The 16,021-nt window shown below is 33.0% G+C and overlaps 3 protein-coding genes across 3 annotated transcripts in view; 1 reads left to right on the forward strand and 2 right to left on the reverse strand.

Annotated features, from left to right (window-relative positions):
* Positions 1–94: 94 nt before the first annotated feature.
* On the forward strand, positions 95–5,729 carry LOC135076085 (delta(14)-sterol reductase TM7SF2). The gene is made up of 4 exons (XM_063970538.1): positions 95–294; positions 374–1,691; positions 3,008–3,434; positions 3,706–5,729. Exons 2-4 carry the CDS (start codon positions 375–377, stop codon positions 3,990–3,992), a joined length of 2,031 nt encoding a protein of 676 aa, XP_063826608.1. The 5' UTR covers positions 95–294; position 374; the 3' UTR covers positions 3,993–5,729.
* Positions 5,730–6,275: 546 nt separating this feature from the next.
* Positions 6,276–16,021, reverse strand: part of LOC135076144 (Kv channel-interacting protein 4) — a 194,991-nt gene continuing 185,245 nt past the window's right edge. Inside the window, exons 4-6 of the mRNA XM_063970614.1 lie at positions 13,262–13,335; positions 10,105–10,317; positions 6,276–9,132 (exon numbers count right to left, since the gene is read on the reverse strand). Of these exons, the coding sequence (XP_063826684.1) occupies positions 9,022–9,132; positions 10,105–10,317; positions 13,262–13,335 (398 nt within the window). The 3' untranslated portion in view covers positions 6,276–9,021. The remainder of the gene's footprint in view (positions 9,133–10,104; positions 10,318–13,261; positions 13,336–16,021) is intronic.
* LOC135075837 (small ubiquitin-related modifier 3) lies at positions 13,754–15,373 on the reverse strand. The gene is made up of 3 exons (XM_063970298.1): positions 15,250–15,373; positions 15,018–15,134; positions 13,754–14,325 (listed from the first exon to the last, which is right to left on the reverse strand). The coding sequence occupies exons 1-3, from the start codon at positions 15,265–15,267 to the stop codon at positions 14,185–14,187; spliced, it is 276 nt and encodes a 91-aa protein (XP_063826368.1). The 5' UTR covers positions 15,268–15,373; the 3' UTR covers positions 13,754–14,184.

Here is a 16,021-nt window from a genome sequence, read left to right on the forward strand (position 1 = left end):
AACATTAACACAAAAATCCTTATCACAGAGAGAGGGAAAGAGTCGGTTGATCTATTTCCGTTACCTTTTTTCAACCAATCACAGAGCGCGGTTTGAAAACAATTCGAGCGTCGTTGGTGCGTGGTCGCTTGGCGTTGTCGCGGTTCTTTGCGTTCTCCTTGTGTTGTTGTGTTGTGGCATTTTAGCAATAATTTGTGTGTGTTGTTTACATTGAAAAAAAATATCATCGGAGTCAAGAAAACAAAATCAATATTCTTCTAATGTCATTTTTATGATATCGCCCTGATTGATCAAGTAAATATCTTCACGTGTGGTAGTGTTAAATTTAGATACAAAAAAGGCTGGTATAACACGTTGTGTAATTTTATTCCAGCATGTCGACAAGAAGTGGTCGTGTGAGAACAAGTGCTATTGAAACGAGTCCTATTCGAACTCGTAAAGGTGTATCGCCGCCGCGATCCCCCGCCAGAACGCGGAAAACTTCTCCGGCGTCCAAAAGTTCCCCGGCGCGGAAAAGTTCACCCCCCGCGCGTTCATCCCGGAAATCTCCTTCACGAAAATCGCCGAGTCGTAAGCCAGCGTCTAAGTTTCCCGCCCGAAAATCGCCTTCAAGAACTACTAAAGAAACCGCGGAAACAGCCTCCCAGAAGTCACCAACTAAACGTCCGGCTATAAAAACTGATACCAATGTTTCGGTAAAACTTGAAGACCTCTCATCTAAGTTAGAAATTTTCCGCAGCACTCGGTCCAAACGGACTGAATATTCTATCAAGGATGTCATCTCTTCCACATCAAATGATTTGCCCGAACTTGAGAAGGTAAATGGTGTTGATTCAAATGATTTGTTTGGTCTAAGAAATCGTAAATCTGTGGAAGAAGTACCTCCACGCAGATCCAGTCGATTGAAAGAGTTTATGGACAATGTGCCTGACATAAGACGCAGTCTTAGCAAATCTATCAGCAAGTCGGTGAGTAAGTCGATTAGCCAGTCTCTTGACACATATTCAGATGAAGAGATCTCTGAGGAAGAGTTGTTCAAGGATAAAATTAAGCCTGTCACTAGAAAACTTGCTACTCCTTTACGAGGCAGCGAGAGCAAACTTGTCCAGATGGGCAGCCGATGGGAGTTTGGTGGCAGGGTTGGATCTGCATTGCTAATTATTCTGATTCCTGTTGTGGTATTATCGATTTTAATTTCATGTAAAAAATCTTGCTCATTGAAATCTATTTTGAATATAAACGAACACAAGTCTATTGGACAATGGCTAACAGTACATGCAGGAATATTCTCTTTATGTCAATATTTGGTGCAAGCAATATTTGCGGTTGTACCGTTATTTGGAACAAAAGCTGACAGATTAGATGAGACTGGCAATAAATATTGTTTCAATGCATTTTTTGCCAGTGTGTTCACTGTGAATGCACTTTATCTATTGGATTTCTTCGAAATTTATGACAAAGAAGCCTTGTTAAATGAGTACTTGCAATTGGCTGTGGTATCGTACACATTTGCCGTTCTACTTAGCTTGGTTCTGTATGTAAAGAGCAGGAATATTGATAGCACAGAACTAAACTTGTATGGAAGTACTGGATACAAACTGTATGATTTCTTCATGGGACGTGAGATTCACCCTTTTATCAAGAAACTGGATGTTAAAGTTTGGATATCAAGAGTGTCCAATATTAATTCTGTGAGTATATTTAATATTCTTTTTATCAGTTTATCTGAGTCAATTATATTCTCGATGTTCAATGCCATTAGTTGAATTGCATTTACATAGCAATCTAATTAGATTCATGACTAACTGAATTGATTATCAACATACTCTTGCTCAGACAATGTTCTTACAAGTTGAATATACAGTGTGAGTCACGTTAAAGTGTACATATGAAAATAGATAAAACTAGACTTATTTTTATCGACAAAAAAGAGGTCAAAATTTTTTTGAGATTTTTTTAAATTTTTTATAGAATTTTTTTTCTTCCAATTACTTATTGTAAAGAAAACGTAATAACTTTTAAACTAAGCGGTATATCCTAATAAAATAAAAACAGTAATAATGCTAAATAACAGGCGATACTAAAAAAATACATAAAATACACAAAAAAGGCCAAAAAATAATACTTTTTGAAAAAAATCTGCTTAAAAATTCGTGTTTTTTTGGTTATTTGATAAATTTCTCCAAAAAATGCCCCTATAACCGCTGGTTTTTATTACTTTGTATTGTTCTCTATCGTATTATCTTTGTAAAACCAAAAATCGCATGTCTCTATCCCTATCACAACATTTGCTATGATCGTTTGAACAAAGGCCTGCCACAACATTATTCTCCGCTACAGGTAGAGACAATTTTAATTTTAACTAAAATGCTTCTTTTGTTTTTATTTGAAATCTAACTTGTGTTTATCAAAATTACAAATCTAGAGCCATTTTCAGTTTTGTTGTTAACGAAGCGTTGAATGGCGCGCCCGGAGAGGCTTAGTTCAAACGATCATTGCAAACGTTGTGATAGGGATAGAGACATGCGATTTTTGGTTTTACGAAGGTAATACGATAGAGAATAATACAAAGTAATAAAAAGCACCAGTTATAGGGGCATTTTTTGGAGAAATTTATCAAATAACCAAAAAAACACGAATTTTTAAGCAGATTTTTTTCAAAAATTATCATTTTTTATTATTTTATGGCCTTTTTTGTGTATTTTATGTATTTTTTTAGTATTGCCTGTTATTTAGCATTATTACTGTTTTTATTTTATCAGGATATACCTCTTAGTTTAAAAGTTATTACGTTTTCTTTACAATAAGTAATTGGAAGAAAAAAAATTCTATAAAAAAATTTAAAAAAATCTCAAAAAATTTTTGACCTCTTTTTTGTCGATAAAAATAGGTCTAGTTTCATCTATTTTCATATGTACACTTTAACGTGACTCACACTGTATTGTGAAATATTCATGTTATTGTGAACTTACCCATCTACTTTAGTAATAATTTGTTTTTCTTTCAGCTTATTTTCACAGCGTTGATTTTTAAACAAGGATTGCAATATGAATACACAAAAGTTGAGGATCAGAATCTGTCCATTGACAATTTGAAAGTTATGTTACAAAGCGTGCAGACCAAACCAACCATCCTGGTGTTCTCGTTGATGCAACTGACTTACATCCTAAACTTTGTTATGAAGGAACACAAGGTCACAACAACATTTTTCTGGCAATCAGAAGGTGTTGGATACCTCCAAGTCGTATCCAGTGCTTTATACCCATTCTATTTCACATCAATATCTAAATTTGTGGCAGACACTCAGTTATCTCTGTCAACTAACATCTTAATCTCTGCTTCTGTACTATATGTGCTGGGATTCTTCATAATGCTTATTAGTAACAATATTAAACATGAATTCAGGACAAATCCATTACAACCCAGTATGGCAAGTAAGTTGTATTTTTATACATTTATTTATTAGTATCTGTGACTAGAGTCCTAAAACTATTAACATTATTTTATTTATTATACTGATCAACTCATATTCAGTAAACTTCATTACAAAATATCCATCCATAATGATATAAGTAAATCCATAAAGTAGTCAAGAATTTTATTAGCAGTGTACTGTAGCAACCTATCTGTTTCGATTCACATGATAGCACCTAGATAGTAGCCTTATATTGATAGAAACTCATAAGCATTGTTGCTTATTTTCAGATTTGGATTCAATGCCGACGTTCCATGGTAAGAAGCTGCTGGTATCGCGACTGTGGGGCTTGCTTCGGCACCCGAATTATGCTGGCGATATCTTGATACACCTCGCGCTGGCAACGCCTGGTGTTGTGTCGGAGAACTACGTAGCTGCAGCGCCTGCGTTGCTGACTATTTTGGTGTTGCTGCATCGAGCGTGGCGGGACCACGCGCGCTGCGGCCGCCGGTACGGAGCCGCCTGGAACAGATACTGCAAGAGAGTACCCTCCCTCATCATACCAAAGGTACTATAAAAAACAATTGAATTCCAACACCAAACGCTACGAACAAATCGAAATATGCATTTCAAACTACACCCAATTAGATGATGTACTAGATTGTAATGTACATAGTGATTATGTATGAACAAATATTACGTTCAATGTATTAATGATGAGATAATAACTTAACTATCTTAAGAGGGATCTCGAATAGTAAGTAGATTGTTGAAATGTTACATATTATATGTAGTTAGTTAATATGAGATTAATGACATTGCCATATAAACCACCGGATAAATTTTCGAATACTAAATTAGCTCTCTAAATTTAGACAATATTGTTTTATTATTTGTCTTTAGATTAAATTATTTCTATTAGGCTCAAAATCTAGTAATCCTCTTGAGTAAGGTGAAGGCAATTTAATTTTACATGGAAAAAGTACCATAGCATAAGTAAAGATAAATTATTTTATGTGTTACATTATAATGACAATTCAATTATTTAAATATGATAAATTTATCATCTTGAGTTCAATTTTACCTGTAATTTAAATATAGCATTTAGGTATTATGGTTGGTATGAATTTTATAATACCAAAATCTCTACTTAAAATCCTTCAGGAAATGTTATTAGGAATTACAAAGTTCATTTTGATTTAATAATTATTACATATTATTTGGGTGTTCCCATAATAAATAATATTGATGGTAATTGTAATGGAAGGTAAAGAATAAAGTCACACGGTTTTTAATGCCATGTAGTTATAATATTGTATTGTTATAAATATATTTATTAGTATGTATTATGTACTATTGTGTGCCTCATACTTTTATGCTTTTAAAGCACAAAATTAAAATTAAAAGACAAAGATAATGTTGCTCATAGATCGATTTTGAAACTTGTTGCTCAATGCATTTATTCTATGGTTGTACTAAGATACTTATAAATGCTGATTCCGCCTGAATTGGATCATTGTATACTTAAGTTACTTGCCACTAAGTTTTTAAAATTTAACCATAATTTTGTTTAACTTTAAATGCAATATGAGTATTACAGCGCACTTTTTATTAGTATTAATTTTATTATATCAGTATATTTGACGATAACTAATCTTATTATGTATTTTACTTTATTTTTTATAGAAAACCAAAAGATAAGGTATTATAAATTGTACAAAATATTGTAAGTTTTGTATTTTATAATATGTAGAATCTTCATAGACTCGTATTTTTTCAAAGCTGATGTTTTTTTAATAAGCGAATTTCATTGAATCTTCATTTTGACTTTTGAAAGCTATACAAATTGTTTTTTTATAATGCCTAACTAAAATATTGTGTTTAAATTCATTATTCTTACGGAACGAAACAAGATCTGCCTTATTTTTGTGTATGACATGACATTCATTAAATTTAATTAATCACAATGGTTATCTTTAAAAGTAATCTTAACATATCTAATTATCTACTTTGACGAGCTTTAATGTAAATAGAATTCTCAGATATTTCTGAATGTTCATCTTCATCCATTACATTAGGAAAAAAGACTGAACATCACCATAAAAGTATATAACATTTTGAGATTTTATACCTTCAGTCAACTTAGGAAACAAAACTAGCGCAAATGAACATGATATTACGAGCTTAAAATTTGTCATGTAAGAAATTGAGGTAGGTACTATTCTCCAGTACATTATGTATTGTTTATTTTGTAATAATTGATAGAGATACATATTAATGTAATTTAATTTTAAAATAAACTTTATTGAATGCACTATTTGTTTTTTTTCTCGTTCGTCAATTTGCATCAAAAGTCCCAGAGATAGGTCATAATCTAGAGAAAACAAAACACAATCGGTTTTAATTACTTTATTTTTCTATAAAATACACATACGATTTGTAAATAAACAATTCATTGTTCAAATACTTAAATGATTTCTTTCATGAACATAATATTATATTGTTATATTATGTACTTTAATTACTTTCACACTAATTAAATAGGTAAAATTCAATCATAGCAATTAATACCTTACATTATTTTTTATTCATGGTTTACAATAAATCTAAAATAATAAAGTAATAATAAAAAACTTAAAAAATTTGTGAAAAATGGCAATTAGTGACTGATATGTTGTTCTTTTTCTAGAAACAAAACCAAATAAAAATCGATGTTATAAATTGTTGTCAATAGACTACTGATTGATTCTATGAGACTCATATTGAACAAAACAGTCTACAGAGTATTTAACAAAGAATGTAATTCAAACAATTTAGAGAAAGTATATTATTAGTTTTAATAAGGACATTTTTCTTCATTGTGTTCTTTGTAACTGAAAATCCTACAACAATAGCTGCAACAATCGCGTTAGATATGACATCACATGCATGGTAACACACAGTGGGGTCCTATAGGACAAAACAGAGGCTACTCTAACATCAAGTACCTGTAGATTTTACACTAGTAAGTAAGTACATGGACCTTAGACAAAATCGAACTTTAAATTTAATCTCCTAAATAGGCCTATATAAATCCTGAATAAATAACACACACTGCTTTATTAAAAGAACTTGCTTGAAGCATGACATGATTAAATTTAATTAAACCATGACATTTATTTTAATTTCATAATACATTTTCATGAAAGACAGAATTTACACATTCGCCTGTTCGGTAAACATTTGGCACTAATATTTTAGACTTAACACTTATGATAATAAGGTCTGTATTTTTATTTCGAAACTCAACAAAAAAGTTACTGTCTATAATTTAATCAAATCGTTTTTAAGCTTCTATAGGTCAGAATAATAATTCATTCGTAATAAGTACTTTCTACATTGTTTTTATCTAAACATTTTATACTTATCTTCATCATAAGACTTTTTAGTACATAGCTAGTCCATTACAACTGTTCGAATAGGTAAAGGGATAAAAAAGAAACACCTACTTGAATTAATAAATTAATCAAATGGGGTGGAATCTATCTAATAAAACAAAAAGTATTGTAATCATCCTCGATCAAAAACACAAATTAGCAACATCAATTTATTATTCTTATGGTACCTATTTGAACAGTATTATTAACTCTTCATATTACTATACATCGTCTTGTGTGTGAACAAGTCACTGCCAGTTTTAATTTGGCTATTAACCATAAAGGAGAATAGAAACATAATTTGTTTAGGAAGACACATACATAAATTTTCTTATCTATGTAAGCTCGACCAATAATGTTTAAAATTGTACAACAAAATATTTCATGTGGTTTAAATATAAACAAGTAGGTACTTTGTAAGTGCAGTTAAGAAGAATAGTTATTTGAATATCCAACATTAAAAATAAACTTTTAATTGGTAGGTTTACTCTATTCTGTATTTTATCATCACTTCTTTAATCACATTGATTTTTCATAGTAATATTGTTCTTTTAAGTTTGCAAGAAGTTGGTTGGACAATACCATATTAGACAATATTTAATATGCCATCTATTTATTGGTTCCATTTAACATTTACTATGAAAATATACACATTTAATTCTACATTAAATTTTATGTACAAATCTATTTACATGTCTATGATATTATTATCTTAGAAAACATTTAAGAATTCTTTATATGACATAGAAACGTGACACGACTAAAGTAAATAAGCTGTAATTAATTAAAGTGTTTTAAAATTGTTACTTTTATATTTTTCATCTTTTCATTTATTGTCCCGAAGAAAAGGCAAATGAAAAATACATCGAGGGCTCAACTAGTCACGTCCTGCTAACTGATTTTGAAAAGGTATCTAATAAGTATTTTGTAATTTATGGCAGTGTTGTGACCTGTTTTATTTAAATAGGTATGAATTACTTTGCTGAGCCTTAGGCCTTTCATGGATAATCTCATATAGCAAACATATAAGGACCTAATTAACATTATTCAAGACAAGCACAAGATTGCGAAAGCGGCGCTGGGAGGTATATCTTAATGACACAATGCCTAAATAATTATAAATATAAAATATCTAAATCGTCGGTATTATAACCACCTTAAAATGAATATTACAATCTAAACATCTATAAAAAATGGCCGGAACGATTTGAAAAAGAAGAGAAAGCAGAAGGATATAAGAGATGGTCTAAAAGCAGTTCACAAGAAAATCAATAAGTACATACAAGATATAGCGCATTATGTTACTTTCATTTATAGATTTCGAAGTTTCATTTTAACAATGTAGTCAGGAAACGAGTTTAGGTTCTACACACAGTAATCTAAACAAATCTACAAAGAACTGGTTGCAAACATCGATCATTAATATGTAACTGACTGTATTCTGTGGATCATCTAATAGATAGACAAAAGGATTTACAACTGGATCTCTAATATCGATACTCCGATTAAAAACTAGTTAAGATTCTGTTAGATTCACTATAATTTCTAAAAGACCGTGTTTCGGATAGTTTCCGCGAAAATACACGAGTATAGGTACTTATTATTAGAAGAAGTATTAAATCTGCAAACACTTAAAACGTATGCCTCTAAATCAACACATACATAGGAAGTACTTCAGTTAAGGAATTACCTAAGATTCGACGTCTCATTAATTCAAAACTGTCTATCTAAATACTTAGTGTCGTTTAAATTTTATACAAATTAACTAAAATATTCAAATAATATGCATAATTACGTGTTTAATTATACGTACTTACAAAATCTACGGAAGTTAAATTTGTTATACATAATCAAATTAACATTGACACCAATTTATTACACAATTAATCATGTAGAGCCCTATTTTGCAAAACAATACGTCTCAGAAATGAATAAAATATCTACGATTTTAACTTTCAGAACAGTTGTCTGCCATTATAATGTATTTAAAATAATTCGTTACATTCAAATCCAGCCAGCTTCAACACACGCTCGAGTTCCTGAATAGAGTTGAAAGAGCAGTTGCCATTTTTTGCGATGTATTTCATTGTAGATCTTCAACCCCTCATACAAAGCGTCCATTATCATGTACCCTAAGTGACCCAACTACGGAGCGCGACGGAGGGGTGCGCGCGCGCCGCTCGCAGGTCGTCAGAAGTTGCTGTCGAATACGCCCATGGACCGGGAGATGTCTTCGTCACGTAGGCAGCAATCCAGGAATTCATCTAGCGTCAAAACTCCGTCGCGGTTCAGATCCATTTTCTGGAAAATTTAATAGAAATCATTGTAAAACTCTATCCACCCTAATTGAACTCTGGATTAAATTGTCATTTAGTGTGGAAAAGCAATTTTAACCCAGTGTTCATCCTGGGTACCCTCAATAAGGGGGTATAGGATCATAGGATTTTGCACTTAACGCTTAAAACTAAAAAGATCTCAGTGCGTGTTTCGTATTTAATTTGATGTAATATGGCTTTAGAAATAGTAATTATACTTTGAAATGTCTGATTCAGCAAATAAGTAGTGTAAGTAGATAAGCTCCATTTAAACACGCAAGATCAACTGTCATTATGTAGGTACCTATATCAGGTCATCATGATATCAGTAAGTACATACACAAGAATAGATAAAGAATCAAGTCTATTATTGCACAATTGAAACATTACATACATACATATTTATGTTATTACACCTAGTACATACCTACTTATTGTCTATCTACTAGTATGCAAGTATAATTATTATTAGAGGATAAGAGTTCGCTGGCCATGTTTCATTTATAATTAAATGCGGAGGAAGGAAGTTTACATTGCAACTATGTAACTAACTAGGCGCTTGCCGCTCATACTTACGTTTTAGTGGCACGGCAAACGCACCATAGTGGCGCCACTGCAGCGCTTCCTCACGCCTTTCAGTCTCATAAGAAATTTGATGGCGATGACAACGGATCTTTTTTGGTTTCGATGTCCACCACTGAGGGACAGAGCAACTCATTTCTTCTCAGTGTCCACCAGTAGGGCCCAACGGGAAGATTTCAGTAGCGCTGTCCCCCACTGGTGGACATTGCAACTTTTTTTCTCGATGTCCACCAGTGGTGGACAAATAGTGGGGGACATCGGGAATAAACGAGCTAGGCTACCTAGCCATAGGGGGTTCTAGCAGAGGATCATCTAAGGGTATTCGTATTTGTGGAATAAGCAACAAACACGTGTATTCTGATTTGTCATCACTCACCTGAAATAGCCTTTCAACTTTTTCTCGGATAATTTCTTCATCTACCGACGGGTCCACGATTCTGCCCATTAGGTCGTATATCGCGTTGACGATCTCGGTCATTTCTTCTTTAGTGATGTACCCGTCTCCGTTTATATCGTACAAGGAGAATGTCCACCGCAGCTTCTCTTCCAGCGTGCCCCGGGATAGTATCGACAAGCCAGTTACAAATTCCTGTAAGCAAAAATTAATATTAATTTAAAATTTCGACGGGTTCTTCCAGTGTTCAAGTTGCTCAGTTGGAAGAGCAATCGCCCGGCAAACGAAAGGTCGTGGTCGTGGGCAGTGGCGGGGCAACAACTAAATTTGATGTGGGCAAGACAGATTTCGCGAGGCCCTGTTCTATGGCGACCTGAAGACGGATTTCATAAAATAATAAAAACAAACAAAACAATTAACACTGCCAAGTTTTTATTCATAAAAATACAAATTAGATTAATAAGTATTAAATGAAAAATTACAAATCGTTAATATAAAGGTGGAGATATACATTTCTTAAAGTGTATCTTAAAAAACATTAGATTTCTTTATTAAAGGAACAGAAAATAATTTCCTGCTTTTAACGTTACTAAATTCCTTAATTATGGTATCGTAATCCAGCCTAGATGCCAAATCTGATTCAATTGATAAAACAGCCAAAGCTGAAAGTCTTTCTTGGCTCATTGTGTTTCTCAAATATTTTTTTATTAATTTTAATTTTGAAAAACTTCTTTCAGCAGAGGCTGTACTTACCGGAATTGTTAATAAAATTCGGATGACAATGTAAATATTTGGGTAAATTTCTTTCAAGCTATTTTCTGTTATGTATGACAGCAGCTGTTTCACGTCTTTAATGAAGTTGGGTAAATTCGGGATCATTGTATTTAATTCTTCATATAATTCAAATGGTTGGAAGTCACTGCTCTCACCCACACGCAGGACGTTATGTAAATCATTACAGTGTTTTCATTACAGTGTTTTAATATTTGCTCCTGTGGCATATTTTTTAGCGCGCTTAAATCATAGAGAAAACCAAAGTCTTCAAAATGTTGATTTAAAGACGTAAATCTTAATTCCATATTGGTTATTATAGAATCAATCATGGCGTAAAAAAAATCTGTTTGATACCGGATTTTGGGAGACTGTATAGGTTCATCGCTGCTTTCATAATCGAACATCCTTTTCTTTTTGGCTACTCTTTTATTCTTAAACTCTTTTGGCAGGTCATAACAGCTTTTCTCAGTAAATTTCCGAACATCAGACTTCTCAAATCAGGGATTTCTCAAATCCAGTTTCCCGATACTCTTTTATCCATTCACAAAATGTGTGTAAATGTTCAAGAGCAATGCTTAAATGAATTTGTACTGATTGCCATAATTTACTTATTATATTAACACGCAATAATATCTCATACCACACATGTAAAGATACGATAAATTCTAAACTTAACATTTCATTTAGTATTGAATCGCAATCACTGAGAGTGTCTGATTGCTCCGTTTGATTTTTTAAGTTTTTTATGCATTTTTGAGTCGCGAGGCCCCTTGTACCGCGAGGCCGTAGGCGGTGGCCCACATCGCCCACGCTTAACGCCGCCTCTGGTCGTGGGTTCGATTCCCGCCTTAGGCAGTTCGATTTTTTGCCCGATTCGAGATTAGCCCTGCAGAGGCCACTACATTGATAAAGAGTGGTGAATCCATCCATATTCGAATGGCGACTGTACCTATCATTTTCGCGCCTAAACATTATACCGCAGCCACGTGCGCAAAGGCTCGTATGCGGTGCAGTCCTGTTGTCCCCCCTGCTTGGCCCCCCTAGGGGAGCCAACAGGATTTCGAAATCCTGTTGTTCCCCCTGGCTAGGGGAGACAACAGGACTAGATTTTTAATCAATGATTTGAGGACTGTTGTCCCCCCTGGCAAAAATTATTTAAAAGCTATAAAATTTTATAACATTTAAGAAGGACTGGAGTACCTGAATGAATGCCAAATTGTCAAACTGAATACCTAAACGTATGTCAAATAATAATTAACATTTGGATAACGAAAAAAATATAAGTTCTTGGTACCGGTACTATTTCAGACTATTTCAAAATCTGCTTTACTTGCTTTTGACAGAATCGTTATGAATTATCCCTACTAAATAATATTATAAATGCGAAAGTAACTTTATCTTTTTTTATAAATAAATATAAACATATAGCGGACAAAGCGGTAGGCAAAAGCTAAGTACCTCTATTATGCTATTCTCATGTATAAAAAATATTATCTAGGTACTGTAAAGGAGTCATTTGGCTGAAACGAACGAACTGTAAAGTTTATCAAGTGTAAGTAAAAATCCGTTTAGTAGTTTTTACGTGAAAGAGTATCAAACATCCATACTCACAAAGTTTCGCATTTACTTACAACATTAGTAGGTAGGATGCTAAAACTGAATAATTTTAAATCTATACTTAATATTATAAAGCTGCAAAGAGTTTGTTTGTTTACTTGAACGCGCTAATCTCAGGAACTATCAGTACGATTTGAAAAATTCTTTCAGTGTTAGATAGCCCATTTATTGAGGAAGGCTATAGGCTATATACTATCACGCTACGAGTAATAGGTGCAGAGCAAAAATGAAAAATGTTGCGAAAACGGGTTTTCATGCATACGAAGTCGCGGGCACAGCTAGTTAATTATAATATTCAACAAATTACTTGCTCAGTGACAGTGATTCAACTAGCAGCCGCCCGCGATTTCGTCATATTATTTTCAATCATTTAATAAATAAATTTCGTTCTTAGTGGATGTCTACACCCTATAAGCAAACCTACCTGCCAAATTTCAAGTTTGTAAGTGTTAGTTAATACCGGCCGGCACCAATACCTATCAAAATTGTAATTATTACCTTGACAAACGTTTAGGTATTCAGTTTGGCAATTTGGCATTCAGTCAAATAGGTACTTCAGTTTTTCATAAATTATGCTATAAAAATTTATGGCTTTTAAATAATTTTTGCCAGGGGGGACAACAGTCCTCAAATCATTGATTAAAAATCTAGTCCTGTTGTCTCCCCTAGCCAGGGGGGACAACAGGACTGCACCTCGTATGCATGTAGGTATGTCTACCTATAAGACATAATAACGAAGTTTTCTTACCTCAAAACTTAACAGTCCACTTCTATCTTGGTCCAACGTGTTAAACACGAAGTGTGCGTATTGTGCAGTATTTGCTGAAAAAAAGGAAACATTTCTTTTATACTGTGAAAACAGTACCTACATCTTTTATGGAGGGTTAACAATAGGTTATGAAAGGGTTTTTATGAAATGTACTAATTTGTACATTGATGGATTTAAAAACTATAAAAATATACTGACCTGTTGATTCACTAAAGGGTTGTGTTTAGGTAAATATCAATTACAAAAAGTTAAATATATTAGAAAATAATAAAGTGCTAAGTAATTACGAATATTTATTGAAGAACTAGATATTTTTGATATTCATGGGAATTACATTAAAAAGTTAATCTTATTAATCACTACATACATTTAAAATGTTATTATTAATGAAAATAATGTATTAAATGCATTACATAATAATATGTTGGTATTATCAGGAAGTTATAAGTAGACAAATTAAAATGCAGCTAAGTTATTACAATTACTTTATTTCAGAAGGTAGGTACATCATCATTGGAAAGAGACCTCGACAAATTGTATGGACACGGGTCCAATAAATTAGTGTACATACAGAAATTGTGAAATCCTTAGTACCTCAGCATTAACAATACTGGCGTGTCAACTAAAAATTATCACATAATATTGTTGTTACTGTCGCTTTTATTTGGCTTATCTCAATATTCCAACCTAAATTATGGTGAAAATTTCAGGATGCACATAGCTGTGTGGTATGTGTTCAATAAAAGGCCCAGCGTCGCTACTGTGTATCCTAAAAGTTTCTCTAACGTCTTTACGTTTAGATACCAACTTTGTAATTAAAATTAACTTAATGTAATCATGTTTGAGATGGGTACACCACAGCGATCTTCCCATGGGAAATGGACAGTTCCTTATAATACGAATTACACTAAACGCGCTCCACCGGTCTGCTGCTGATACACTTCTATTGTGTCTCCCTCTTCCATTTCCAATGATGTGGGCGTGTCATTCTCATTGATAGGCTGTCCGTCGAATCTGAATCTTACTACTTGCATTGATAGACCCTGTAATAAAAAACAAACAAATCAAAATCCATATTCAATTGATTAAGTATGTTACTTTATCTAGGTGAAAACTTTCATTTGGACACTAGAAGAAATTCTTTGATCATCATTAGCATCAAATTTTTTTTGTTTTTCAATAAAAATTAAGTTTTGACTATGAGAGATTTGGCGAGTGAGGTGAAAAACTGTATGAAAAGCCAGCTAACAAAGCAAAAGTGCTGTTTCTTATTAAGCCTGTAGAAAAGATGTTGACGAAAGAGAGCATATTCATGTTCAAATTGTGTCTTATTAATTAATCCCGGGATAATCTTTTGATACTGAAAGGGTGAATTTAATGTTGTGAAAGCCAATTACAAGATATCAATATTTTAGATAATCAATACCAAGATAAACGATAAAAATGATGTTGATGAAAGAGGGCAGTCATATTCAATTCTATCTCTTTCACAACAGAATCCTGCCTTTGCCTTTTACGATTTGAAAACCTAATGTAATATTGGTGGATAAGTAATTAAATGTTAGGGGGCATATTTTGCAATGAGAACAGGATTTTTTGGTTATACCAGCCAAAAATATTTCCAGGAGTTTGTTTATTTTGATTTAATCAAAACGATTATTGTATCATGTAGACTTCCTGAAGAGGAGTTCTCTGGGAAATTGCACAATGTGCTAAAAACTATGGTAATGCTTACCGCTCTATCACAATACGCATTCATCAGTTTCCTCAACGGTGTGTGCTTCTTTATTTTGAACTGGACAATGGCATTATCCTGACCTAGTACTTTAAGATTAATGTGTTCGCTTTCACCCTGTAAACAATAGAGAATGCATTTTAGAATTACAATCGGTAACCACATTCATGAAACGCCATGTCGGTGAGACACTGTAATGTAACGTTTACTGATAATACATTGACGCACGTACCTTTTTCTCGTCAGACATTTTGGAGAATTGTTTGTTAAGTAACTAATAGCACAAACGCAAGATATTCTTGAGTAAATCCGTAGAATTACACACAAAAGACACACTACTGACACTTCGTACTTCGGTGGCGTGGTAATGGCGTCCGGTCAAAAAGCTTGGAGGAAGCAGTGCTGCCAACACATGCGCAGAAAAAACGACGCAAATGGCGCGCATCTGCGCAATGATGTCAAAACGTTTTGTTTACCACTTGATAACAAATTCAATTAAGAGAATAGTATTTTTGCATGGTTTTATATCATAATTTTACAATTAACTACAAACGTATTTATAAGCAAACTTTTTTACAGCAATCTAAATAATTTTGCATACTTAAAAACGTTTAGTTTTTGCATTGAGTCCGTGACATGGCAGTTTTGAAAATGACATTGCACTTAACTAGCCCTAGTAGTCGACTAAGAAGTCATTATTTAAATACTTAAAATCTTTATTTGATATAATAATGTGACTAATTATAAATAATGACTCAAAAACATTAAAATACTTCATAAATACATCCAATTAGGACTTGTATTATTTCCTAGGGTTTAGCCAACCTACTAAAGTTAACGCTAGGGCTGTCACTTCTATCGATACTTTACAGGAAATGGATAGTGTTGTACCTTATTGACGATGATCGCTTATTGTTGTTATTTTGATGAAACTTGATAAATTATTTTGTTGAGTCTTAGACACGGTTAAAAATCTTAGTTTATCAAAGTAGGAGCAATACATC

Source organism: Ostrinia nubilalis, chromosome 11 (genome assembly GCF_963855985.1).
Source record: "Ostrinia nubilalis chromosome 11, ilOstNubi1.1, whole genome shotgun sequence".
Taxonomy (NCBI): domain Eukaryota; kingdom Metazoa; phylum Arthropoda; class Insecta; order Lepidoptera; family Crambidae; genus Ostrinia; species Ostrinia nubilalis.

Coding starts and splice junctions, on each gene's coding strand:
- LOC135076085 (XM_063970538.1), top strand. CDS start 375: ATGTCGACAAGAAGTGGTCGTGTGAGAACAAGTGCTATTGAAACGAGT. Junction 1,692..3,007: donor GAGTGTCCAATATTAATTCT/GTGAGTATATTT, acceptor TTTTTCTTTCAG/CTTATTTTCACAGCGTTGAT. Junction 3,435..3,705: donor ATTACAACCCAGTATGGCAA/GTAAGTTGTATT, acceptor GCTTATTTTCAG/ATTTGGATTCAATGCCGACG.
- LOC135075837 (XM_063970298.1), bottom strand. Junction 14,326..15,017: donor ATGCGTATTGTGATAGAGCG/GTAAGCATTACC, acceptor TTTTTATTACAG/GGTCTATCAATGCAAGTAGT.